The 13173-nt window shown below is 37.5% G+C and overlaps 1 protein-coding gene across 1 annotated transcript in view; it reads right to left on the bottom strand.

Annotated features, from left to right (window-relative positions):
• The window catches only part of ALiX (programmed cell death 6-interacting protein-like protein AliX), a 162409-nt gene that overhangs the window by 133009 nt on the left and 16227 nt on the right, over window positions 1-13173 (bottom strand). Inside the window, exon 2 of the mRNA XM_083115790.1 lies at window positions 8881-8999. Coding sequence (XP_082971916.1) covers window positions 8881-8999 — 119 coding nt within the window. The remainder of the gene's footprint in view (window positions 1-8880; window positions 9000-13173) is intronic.

The raw sequence follows: 13173 nt of genomic DNA on the forward strand, positions 1-13173 counted from the left end.
CTTGACACTACATGTCCAGGAAACATTTCCCGGACCATGCCCATTGAGATTCTTTTTCAGACTTGTCTCTTGAAAAGTTCTGACCCAAAGCAGTGTCGTATTCTGACTGGGTGCACTGCCGTGACGATCAACATGGAACTCCCTTCAAAACCATCGTTGGGTTCGGACAATGGACTCACCATTTTTAAAATATGCTTCTAACACAAAAGCATGGTGTCGCCCAGTCCACTGCTCGATGTCAACTGAAATGGCATTGAGCGACAAAGCCAATGAGCACTCCCCCACTCCACCGTTGAAAGACCTCACACTACAATCCAATTGTGTCAAAGGTAAACACCATATTTGAACAACAATTGGTGTTCTCAAGTTAGCTATTTGCAAAGAAATAGTGGCAATTCTGAATGAGGACAAGGCTACATGAATGTGTAAGGAATGGTCATCATTTATCGTATACAATTTTCAAAACAAAGGAAAATTAATGTAAGCACTTTAAATGGTAATTATTTTTGTAGCAATTTTTATTATTAACCCTATCATTAGATTATTTGTGTTATTTATATACATTTCAAAACAGACAGCTTTTTCTGTATAAAGCAGTCTCAACTGTACAGGGTAAGTCAAAATGATGGACCCGATTTCAGACATTTATTCTGTGAAATATAATAAACAAATGTTATTGTGAGACATGTGCTAAGAAAGGTAAACTGTTTTTTTCAAACAAATCACAAGTGTTCTATGTGAGCACCTCGCGTAACATGGCACACATCAAGCTGATAGTGTATCTCCTGCCGAACCTTGTGTAGCATGTTGCGGTCAATATCAGCAATGGCTGTTGTGATGCGGGCACGCAGGTCATCCAATGTTGTTGGAAGTGGTGGTACATAAACATTATCCTTGACAAAACCCCACATGAAGAAATCACATGGGCTCAAGTCGGGGGAACGAGGTGGCCAATGAAGGAGAGGTCGATCCTCCGAGGATGCACGGCCTATCCAACGTTGTTCCAATGTCCCATTGAGATGGTCCCGAACGCTGCCATGGTAATGTGCAGGGGCACCATCCAATTGGAGAATGAAATCTGCGCTATCCTCTGCAAGCTGTGGAAGGACCCATAGTTGCAACATATCAAGGAAAACAAGTCCTGTCACAGTACGTTCATGGAAGAAAAAGGGCCCATAAATCTTTTCATGGAAAATGGCACAAAAGGCATTCACTTTGGGAAAATTGCGTTCGTGTTCCACAAATTCATGGGGGTTAGCAGTTCCCCAAATCCTTACGTTGTGTCTATTCACTTTCCCTGAAAGGTGAAAAGTTGCTTCATCACAGTAAATTAACCTCTCAGAGAACCCATCTGTTTCCATTAATTCGAGGAAATCAGCACAGAAGGATGTGCACAAAGCATAATCAGTGTCTTTTAAGGCTTGAACTAGTTGCAAGCGGTAGGGTTTCATTTGTAAACGTTTCTGCAGAACCAGCCAGATTGTTTTCTGTGGAAGTTGAAGTTCTCTCACTGCCCGGTAGGTGAACTTCTGAGGACTCCATACGAAACATGTGCGCACTCGTTCCACTGTCTCTTCCCCAGTCAACAGACAGCCAGACGATTTTCGTCTACAGATGCAGCCCGAATCTCTGAAATGTTCATACCACTTACGAATGGCCTTCCCCACAGGTGGTTCTCTCCGATATTTGGTACGGAAATGCAATTGCATACTAATCACAGACTTGTTCACATGATAATCAATCACACAGAAAGATCTCTGTTCTCCAGTTCACGCCATTTTCCTGCTCGCTGCTGACTCCTAGCGGTAGAAAGTTGAAACACTACATGGAAACTAAACTTTGAAAGTTAATCTTTCGAAGCGCATGTCTCACAATAACATATGTTTATTAGATTGCAGAGAATAAATTTCTGTAATCGGGTCCATCATTTTGACTTACCCTGTATATATAAATTCAATGGGATTTGGATTAATGAAAATTGCAAATTTTTCACATTTGTGGAGAAAAATTCATGCCTAATTCCCAGTCAATAATTCACGCAGAATTCCCAGTGACCCACCCTGACAACACTCTCTAGTTCACAAAGGCGTAATTATGGTAATTTTTGCACAAAATTTACCATTACACCCAGCTCTGCATAAAGAAACGCTTGACAAATATAAGAGTGAAGTGCACATAACATGTACAGGGTGGTCCAAATATCACGACCGAATATTGATATATTATTATGAAAGGAAATGTGACAATGAATGCAGGAACTATTGAACCGAAGCACTGAAGAGTGAAAGGGAATGAGAATACCTGTAAGATTAATATCAGTGCAGCTCTCAATGGTCGAACTTCATGGAATATTGACCATATTTGCCTCAGCATTTGTTTATATTTGTTCAGAGAGGCTCCCATCTGCTAAAGGTTAAAAAGGTGGTTACATGGTTGGGTGACAGGTGTCACTCATGTGCCTGTGTTGTAGAAAAGTATGTAATTCTTGAATGTTGTAAAGCCAAACAGGGAGGATCTGTATACTGGCTCAGTCCTAATGCATAATGAGGAGTCGTTGTGGTCTAGTTGCTAAGGCATCTGACTGCCACGCAGGGGACCCATAACCAATTTCCGGGTTGGACGATCTAAGGTCAGAGATTTTCTGATCCAATCCCTGCCAAAAATGGCTCTGAGGCTTACCCAGTCTGAAATAAATGGGTACCTCAGAGCAAGCCTGGAGGGTATAGGTGACCCAGCATGGTGCTGATCACATCACTTACAAAATGACTGAGATCGAAGAATGTGTGAGGCCCTACCCCCCTTAACCCAATGTATGCCTCATGGCATGGTGCAGAACTTTACCTTTTTCATAATGGCTTTCACAATGCCGTAAAGGTAGCCCTGTCAGCTTGTAATCAAGGGGTCCCAGGTGTGACGCCCCATGTAGGAAACAGTGCAATAATTTGTATTTCACTTCAAACTGTGTCAAGTCCTGATTATCTGTAAACAGCTTCCAACCTGAAAGCTAAAAACAGTGACACCCCCAATAACAAGTTTTGAATCACCATGCACGTATTTCTTTTAAAAATGGATTTTTTTTAAACTGTGCTGTAGCTTTGAGGTCAGTAGGTACCTTGAACATTCTCCTCTTTTGTACTCTTCTTGTTTAACTTTGGTTTTCTGCCACCTTGAGGTAATAACGCCGATGAGGATGATCACATGAATTGATCAATGAACACTTACAGAGAAAACCATACTCAAGCCAGTATTTGATCATAGGAACTTCAGTCCAAAACTTGAGCACATAACCCAAATTAAAAGGACACTCTTGATTCTATTTTCTCATGGAAGGGTTCCATCGGCCTGCATGGGTTTGAATGACTGTTGTCTCGAAATAATTTTAGAATGCAGATACCAAAAACGAAATCCATTTTTATCCATCACATCTAGTTCCTTCAGAAAATAGCAACATAATAACTGCCTTATTTTAACAATAAAATGTGTGTTCCATCATTTCCCCAATAAATGGCTCTGTTTAGATGGTGGTAAAATTTGTGATGGGAAGAAATTTATGTCATACCCGTCATCAGCATTCAAAATACTTCCAGAAACAACTATTGGTTTTGTAAACAACAGAAATTTCCCTTGTTTAAATTTATTTTATTGCGTTCTGTGATGGACCTGGAATGGCGAATATGAGAATTTTGATTATGAAATTGTGAAAATTCCTGACGTGATGGGAAAAAATGGGTCATTTCTGTGATCATCACTCAAAATACTTCCAGAATCATCTATTTATTTGAAATCATCTGAACTTTTTCCCCAAAATGCAAGGTGATGTAATCATTTATTGTCGTGTCAAAATCCTGAGTATTTAGTTTTCAACAATATTGCTGTTATTTTAATTCCTATCCTATCCTATTCCACTACCTACTTCATTACATGTGTTTTTAAAATCATATTCCATTCTGTTAATTATACAATTTTTAAACACTACAGTCCGGCTGCGATAAGAAGCGGTGTGCAATCAGAGCTCAGAACGTGACCAAATTCTGTATCCTTGTTGGCTGCCATGTGGCTGGGGGTTTTCTACATTGCCACGTTCGCACAAACAGGCGGACAGAATAATCAGCTGTTGGCAAGCTCGGGAAAAAATAAAACGTCACGCGAAATTAAGCACGTACATATCAGTATGCTAATATATGTTATTTCCGTCGTAAAGTGATAAATTAACGAATCTAGAAGTTTCTTGTAGGTTAACGTTAACTTCCCGTGTGAATTTTACTTTCTGGCAAGCATGAAACATTTTCTCTTCCTGCTCTACACAGCATCCGAAAACCTTCACTGAAAGAACCTTTGTTGAGTTTTTATTATGGTACATTGCAAGCATCAGCTACCGCAATCTTTTTACTTGTGTTGTATCGTATCACAATTACCAACAAAAGAAAATGCGTCTTGTGTTATGAACAACACTGTTCTTTGATTTCGTGCCGCCTCTCTTTGCCTTCTTTGTCATGCCGCGGCGTTAGTCTTTTTCGCAACTCGATACCGCTGCAGCTATTTCCGCCTATTGTTTTTGTATACGAAACTCGCCCTTTTGTAAAGACATGGAATTTATACTTCTGTAACATTGTTGAAGCTTCAGAACATACAAATGAAATGTATTTCTTGAACATTAGAGCGAATTACGTATAAACAAATTACGTACAACTTTGTTTCGTTAACACGTTTTTAAAATATATTTTGTGGGACGTACAAAAATTCACCTCTAAAACAGAATTTCACAGAACTGAGTTACTGTATTAGGGAGAAGAATTTATCAAGAACAAATCCATTGTGTGTGGAATGGACCTACAGTTGGAAGTGGGATCCAAACCACTATATGCCTCGACAGGGCATCGAACCCAGGACTCCTTGATTACAAGGCAACGACGCTTACCCTACCACTGTACCATCGAGGAGGCACATGTGGGTGTGTGAAGTGAGTTAAATTTGGAAGCTACATGACAATACATGCTCTGGCAATACAGAGTTCAATAAATTACAACAAAATGCTTGGCAATTGCTCGATTTTCGTAACATTAACCTTTTGAGTCCCAAGGCCATTTTCACATGTAACCCCCTTGATGCCCAAGCCGATTTTGAGCAAAATGCAAAGTTTCAATTAAATGAGTGTAGATCGGAGACTAATTGCCCTAGAGATGAGTGATATACCGTTGTACGCGGAATGAACCAGAGATTCAGACTATATGAAATTTATGCATATTCGGCGTATATGTGGTGGGGGGGAGGGGGCTAACTCTCAAAATTCCAAAATTTCGGAAAAAAAATTTGGTTACCCCACCCTCCCCCCAAGAAAAAAGTACATGACAGTGTCAACATGCACATGGAAATGATCGCTGACATGTAAGGAACACAAATATATTTGCATTATTATCATATGACCAATGTAACTTGAGTTGTACCCCCAAAAGTAATGGTCGGCACGCCACTGATTCAAGCTTCAAAATGCAGCGGTACCTTGAAATGACTTTAGCTCAGAGACTATTTGTCCTGGAGACATGAACGATATACCGTTGTACGCAGAATGAATCACAGATTCAGACGATATATAATTTATGCACATTCGGCGTACATATGGAGGGGGAAAAGGGGGAAATCACCTCAAAAATACTTTTCTTTAAAAAAATGGTGTTTCCCCCCGCCCTCCTCCCCTGAAATTTATGCAAATTTGGCATATATATGGAGGGAGAAGGGAGAAAACCCCCAAAATTTATTTTAAAAAATTGTCACTTCACCCAAAAAATGTCCTCCCACTTGGGCACAAAACAACACCTACGCACAACATTCATGGACGAAAAGCTAGAATGCAGTGAAAAATGAGTGCCAATTCTTGCAGCTGCTTGAAATTCTATTTTTAGACAATGCAGGGTAACCCCTGTTGCAACTTGTGCTAAAAAAAAACAAAGGTTTCCTTCAGCGCACTTCGAAATTCCATTCTCACAGATTCAACAACCAGTCTTCCCCCTCCCCCACCCCCTGCTTGCGCCCTCACGGAAAACTTTCATTTTGACATCGGATATTGATAAACAAGCTTCCTTCGAATGCAGTTAACAGGAGGGAGTGAAAAAGCATTGCTTTAGAACAACAAAGCCGGTCTTCCTTTGTTGGCAAAAATTTGACCTTGAAAAGAGATGCAAAAGAGAAGTCCCTTTTCCCACCTTTTCCCCTCCATTTTTATGAAGACAAAAAAAAATGCAAAAAAAAACATTTCTGTTAAATACATGTGTTAGGAACTATATAAGAAAAAAATCGAAATTCTAGCCAAAAATAGAAAAGTTATAACGTAAAAACTACGACCTTGACACAGCATCTTGATCGAGACGCTTGGGACCGTGAGGGTTACATTTGGGTATCTCGATCGAGACGCTTCGGACACAAAAGGTTAATGATACATTTGGTACATGTGTTATTAATGCTTTGAGCTACCTGTATGTAAAAACATAAAAAATGAATGAAAGAACAGAAGTAGTTAACATTGTTCCTTTAAATAGGAAAAGAGTCTGAATGAGAAGAATGGAAGGGTCCCGTTGTTGACTGTTTAACCAGATGTTTAATCCTATACGTGTCTCTGTGGGCTCGCGAAAATCCTGAAGTAGGTCAATCCGGCAAAGGTGCGTCACTAACAGAGCGGGTGGTTCCACGCCGGTTGCTAGCACATCCCGACTGTAATTAATGTTTATACACTGTCACTAAGATGACAAATGCTTACAATTTTTCTTTGTAAAATAATTCAAATGTCATTAGAACACCCAAAGCATGTTCAAAATAGGGTTCATGTCAAATTCTTATTGTGAAACAAATATATGTATAGGGCATTATGAACAAAAGCTTCAAGTTAACCAGATCTTACATGCATGTAACAATGCCAAGATAACCCTTTAGCTTTAGAAGTTTCAGTAAACTTCCCTCCTCAGTTGATTCAACATATGTCACACAACGTTATTCAAGAAACAATAACAATTCCAATGCTCCTGTGAATGTGGGCATAGTTTAGGCAAATGTTGGCCGGATGGGGAAAGGCTTTCACACAACGGCATTTAATGTGCCATTTCTTGAAAACTACACATGATATTTCGGTTCTATCTTGTTTGTTCATTTGTATACATATAAAATTATGGTATGACATGTTCGAATTACAAAACAATACATCAACTTCTTTAAAAGAAAAACACAACTGGGGTGGGCATTACATATATTAAAAGAGTGATCGATCCAGCATCCATGGGGCCGACGCTAGAAGCGGAATTCCAGAATTTATTTTTCGGAAAACTGGCAACACTGCTCTCATTCTAATTTTTGTTATTATTTTTTCCCAAAGAAGTATCAGTCTAATTTCAATGCAACTTTGCATGGTTGAGGAATACACCACAGCTACATAAAACCCTTTTTCAGCCACTTTACACTATTGTGGAGGGGCGCATGACATGCCGAATACCAATTTTTTTTATTTATTTTTTTCTTCTTCGATTAACTTTCATTATTGGGAGGTACAATGCATAATTTTCACCTCTGCTAAAACAAAACCCATTTCATCTTTTAGAACAATTAGTTCCCGGCCAGAGAGGCAAGACATGGACCTGAGGATCAGTCTACTACTACACTATCTGCAATGAAACAAATCACAAATGTGCAAAATAGTTTGTACCTGATTACGTACAAGGAATCTTACACTTGACTCACGTTTGGCATGTTTAAAATACTTTCACAATTGAATAGAATATGAAAAACAGTTTTGTCCTACACTTAAGAGAGGGGGACAATTTCCCCTAGGTCCTTCTCTCTCAGGAAGCTGGGGATCACTGTTGCCAACTCAGCTCTTTTAGAGCCAGATCTGGCTCTTTCATGCACTTGTTTGGATGTGAACTGTGGCACTTGGCCCCTGCCTCACTATGATGCCATTACTAGCCCTGGACCACATACACCAACTTTAAAGTTATTGGTAATAGCAGTCCCCCCCCCCCCCCCCGCCAACTAAAATTACCAGGTGAGGCACTTTATCCAGCCTTCCTAAATCTAGCTCCTTCAAAAGTCAACTTCTGCTCAAATTAAGTGAAATTGAGCTCTTTTATGTGCATCAGGTTTGGCAACACTGCCAAACTGGCCGTAGGATACAAGGAGAAATGCATTACGCTTATGGGAGAATTATTTAACTTGTTTTCTTGATAATATCAAACTTCCGGCAGTGGAAAAAAACATATGATCGGGTAGAGGATCCATCGAAGATGATATTTGCACTAGAAAGAGTCTAAACTCCCATTTGTTTAGCCTTAACTTGAATTTGAAGTTGTTTCTCCATAAGGAATACATGAGATTCTGTAAATACTTATTCATCATAGTCTTCAAACACTGTATCTAGCTTAATAATCAACTTTAAAAACTGCTTGCACTTGCAACATGGGAAGAAATTTATTCTCAGTAGCAGTGCCCATTCCGACGATATTGAAATAAATGCATGCCTGGTGCGAAATTGTCACCTCACCTTAATGTACATTGTTGTTAATGTGAATGTATATTATTACATTCACAATAAAATGTGAAACAGACTAGCTACAAAGGGAATAGAATGAGGACTGGCAACAGTGGAATAGTTGAACATTCTAGAACATCCTACATGAAAGATTTACAAGTAACAAATAATTATTTAAGAAATAGTCAAGTGTTTACCTGACAACTAGAACAGTCTTTCCTGGGTAATAAACAGATTCTGTTTCAACCATTATTCATAGAAAATAAGTCCTCTTTGAAGCATGTCTTAAAACATTTTATTTCTTTGAAACAAAAAAAATGTTTTATTTGTTCATTTAAAAAAAACACAAATTTTGAAAACTCTGTACTTACTCAAGCTGATCCTGCCACCAAAGAGAGAACCCTTATCGAAGGCATCCTTCCATTTGAATGGGATCTGGACCTCGTTAGGGGGGATCTTGCACTCCAAAGCACATAGCTGGTCATAGTAGCTGAAACGGATAGAACCAGAAGCATTGAAGCACAAGTGAATTCAGGCGATGCACAAAAGCATCTAGTAATGGATGTTACTATTAGATTAAAAATTATGGATTTGCTAGTTTGCACTCCAATTAAAAAATCAACCAGTAGACCTACATAAAAATGAGTTCCATCAAAATTTATCTTATTCAATTCTGCATTAAGGGCATGTGGAAAAGTTTCCACGGGGCTCTTAACTCTGTGGCAGTGTTGCCAACTTAGCTCTCTTGCAGCCACATGTCTCTTTCATGCACTCGTTTGACTGAACTGGGCCTGCCCACATGCCCCACTATGATGCCATCACTTGTTACGACCCACATAGACCAACTTTTGCCAGCATCATGTGGCGTGATATTGTAAAATTGGGTGCGTCGCCCCACCCCTCATCTCTCTACTTTCTTTATAGTGCCATGTTTGAAACGAAAAGTTAGAAAATTTTGCAGTTTACAAATATTTTTAATTACATGAACATGAATAAAAAAACAGGATTTCACCTGTAGCCATTTCTTTTTCTCTTCAAGTGGTAACTCTGTGAGGTATCCTTTTCCATGAAGGCAAACAATTTTTTGTCTTGCTTGCTACTATATTGGCTCATTTGCGAAGATGGGGATGAGTGATGATATGATGAATGGACGCTCACAAAGATCCATGTCTTGGCCGGGATCAAACCTGGGACCCCTGGCATCGTAGCGTGATGTGCTAACCACTCCACCACGGGGGCCGGCATCAATCAGCGAACATCGAAAGCAGGCAGAGAGGTGAAGTTAAGATGCAAACAGAATACACATGGTGTCTAAAGTGCGGCGAAAGACTAAGGTTCAAACTTGAGACTTCTAGCTTCGTAGGATATTATGCTGACCACTCCATGTGAACTCAAAATGTATTTTCCCCGAGTTTTCCAGAATTATTTTTTTTTCCAGAGTATTCAATACACACTGCAATAATATTTTAAATTTATTTCACAGTACACTATATTTTCCCTTGTAGACATACCACCCTCACCTACTTTTTAATTATTATAATTAGATTTGATTTCTGTTATTTAGCATCACTTTTCTGCCACTTTTGGCTAATCATCAGGATGAGGACGAGTGATGATATGACAAAATTGAAGAAGAGACAAAGAACACTTATAACCAGGACAGGATTTGAACCTGGGACTTCTGGATATTATTATTAGAGATCAGACGGCTTATTTGTTACTTTATTGGTATCAGTGTATCAGTAATACTACTGATAATTTTACCAATCTGATATACTTATAAGTAGTTCGTAACTAAAATGTCATGATATGATTGTGTGCTCCCTCCCACATGCCATTACCGGAGCCATAATAATTTTTGTGCTGAGAGGATGTATACATTCAATACAGAACAGTGCTTGTAAAGTTGTTTTTTTGTTTTGTTTTTTAATCCATGTTTAGATTGTATGTTATTTCTTAATATATGAACTTTGAACTTTATATTGTGTAGTAGTTGTGGTGTGTTTGTGTTTATATTGTGTTATAGTTGTGATGTGTTTGTGTGTGTCTTGTGTAGTAGTTGTGCTGTCTAATGTGTTTGTGTTCTCTTGTGTAGTAATTGTGCTGTCTAATGTGTTTGTGTTTGTCTTGTGTAGTAGTTCCTCCATTCATATTGGGGGTTAGGCGTAGAGCTGACAACTCTGCACTGTAAAAAAGCCATGTCAAGAATCAGCAATATAAGGCCATGGATGTTCCCAAGGTAAAATAGTCCCCCCGTTCGGATCTCCGGGTGGGAACTACTTTGGGAGGTCCCTGGACTAAGGATAAGATCTACGTTAGGAATAAGGATATTAAATTAGGCACCTGGAATGTTCTGAGCCTTTACCGGCCTGGGGCATTTCAGTGTACAGTTAATGAGATAGTTAAGTATAAATTAGATGTAGTAGCTGTCCAGGAAGTTAGGTGGCCAGGAGAAGGGAATTGTAAAACTAAAAATTATACTTTTTTCTATGGTGGTACTGAAAATCATAATTTTGGAACAGGCTTTTTCATAAATAATAGAATTATCTCGGCTCTTAAAACAGTAGAATTTATTAATGATAGGATATCATATGCAGTTTTACAGGGTAGGTGGTGTAAAATTATTTTAATAAACATACATGCACCAACGGAAGATAAAGATGATAATACTAAAGATGATTTTTATACAGAGTTAGAACAGGTCTTTGATAAATTTTCTCAGTATGATATGAAAATTCTGTTAGGTGACTAATGCACAGATTGGCAAAGAAGAGACATTTAAACCCACGATTGGTAAAGAAAGTCTTCATGAATTAAGTAATGATAATGGTATAAGATTGATTACTTTTGCAACCTCAAAGAATTTAATTGTGAAAAGTACCACTTTTAAACATAAAGATGTCCATAAATATCCCTGGTCTTCTCCAGATGGTAAAACTCATAATCAGATAGATCATATTCTCATTGATAAGAGAAGGCATACTAGTATAATTGACGTTCGTACACAAAGAAGTGCTGACTGTACCAGTGACCATCATTTAGAGAAAGACTCTCAGTGATAAATCATAAGCAACAAAATTTAAAAGTTCTAAAATTTGATACAGGAAAGTTTACTGATGAAAGAATTAAGAAAGATTACCAAATTAAACTGTCAAATAGATTTGATGTTTTGCAGGATTTAAATGATGATGAAAATATAAATGAAACAGACGTAAATAAGAATTTGGAGCACATACGTAATGTAATAGAATCACCAGCTAAAGAAAGTATAGGATACCATAAACCAAGCAAAAGTAAGCCATGGTTAGATAATGAATTTCATAATCTAATAGAAATAATAAATCAGGCTAGACTTAGGTGGTTAAATAACTCTGATGATACAAATCTAAACAATTATAATAGAATAAAGCGAGAAGTTAACCGCACGTTTAGAAGTAAAAAAAGAGATTACTTGAAAAGCAAAATTAACGAAATTGAAACAAACAGCACAAATAAAAATATCAGAGATTTATATAAAGGTGTAAATGAGTTTAGAAGGGGATGGCAACCTAAAGTAAACTTGATAAAAGATAAAAACGGTGATTTTCTAGCTGACCCAAGCGATATTCTAAATAGATGGAAGAACTACTTTAATGACCTTTTAAATGTTCATGTAGGAGATAAATCAGAAGTAAATGAAGTACACACAGCAGAACCTTTAGTTCCAGAACCTAACTTGATTGAAGTTAAAGATGCTATTAAAAGGCTAAAGAATAACAAAGCACCTGGCATTGATTTAATACCAGCTGAGTTAATTAAATATGGTGGAAATTCATTAATATGTCAAATTCATAAATTAATTTGTTTAATATAGAATAAAGAAGAAATCCCTCAACAGTGGAAAGAATCCATAATTGTTCCTGTGTTTAAAAAAGGTGATAAAATGAACTGCAATAATTACTGTGGAATTTCTTTACTCTCAACAACATATAAAATATTATCTAACATTCTTTTAACAAGACTAACCCCATATGCTAATGAAATTATAGGTGATTATCAATGTGGATTTAAACATAACAGATCAACTACAGATCAAATGTTTCACATCAGACAGACACTTGAGAAAAAGTGGGGATATAATCGGAATATAATCAAAATGTCCATCAGCTATTCATTGATTTCAAAAAATCATATGATTCCGTCAAAAGAGATAAATTATATAATATATTAGTAGAGTTTGGAATACCTAAGAAGCTTGTTAGTATGATAAAAATATGCACCAGTGAAACAGAAAGTAAAATTCGTGTGGGTATTAATATGTCTGACAAATTTACAATTCATGATGGGTTAAAACAAGGAGATGCATTATCTCCATTGCTCTTTAATTTTGCCTTAGAATATGCTGTTAGGAAGGTAAAAGAAACTAAAGAAGGACTAAAATTAAATGGTGTGACTCAGTTGTTAGCATATGCAGATGATGTAGACTTACTGGGGGATGATGTGAATACAATTAAGAATAATGCTAAAATATTTTTCAAAACTGCTAAGAGATAGGTTTGGAAGTTAGCAAAGAGAAAACTAAATATATGCTTACAGGCCGAAACCAAGTGTTAGGTAATAATCAAAATCTAATTATTGATAACAACTTGTTTGAACCAGTTTCCAAATTCAAATACTTAGGAGTA

This window comes from Lepisma saccharinum (assembly GCF_977018435.1).
Source record: "Lepisma saccharinum chromosome 15 unlocalized genomic scaffold, izLepSacc3.1 SUPER_15_unloc_1, whole genome shotgun sequence".
In the NCBI taxonomy this organism is placed as follows: Eukaryota; Metazoa; Arthropoda; class Insecta; order Zygentoma; family Lepismatidae; genus Lepisma; species Lepisma saccharinum.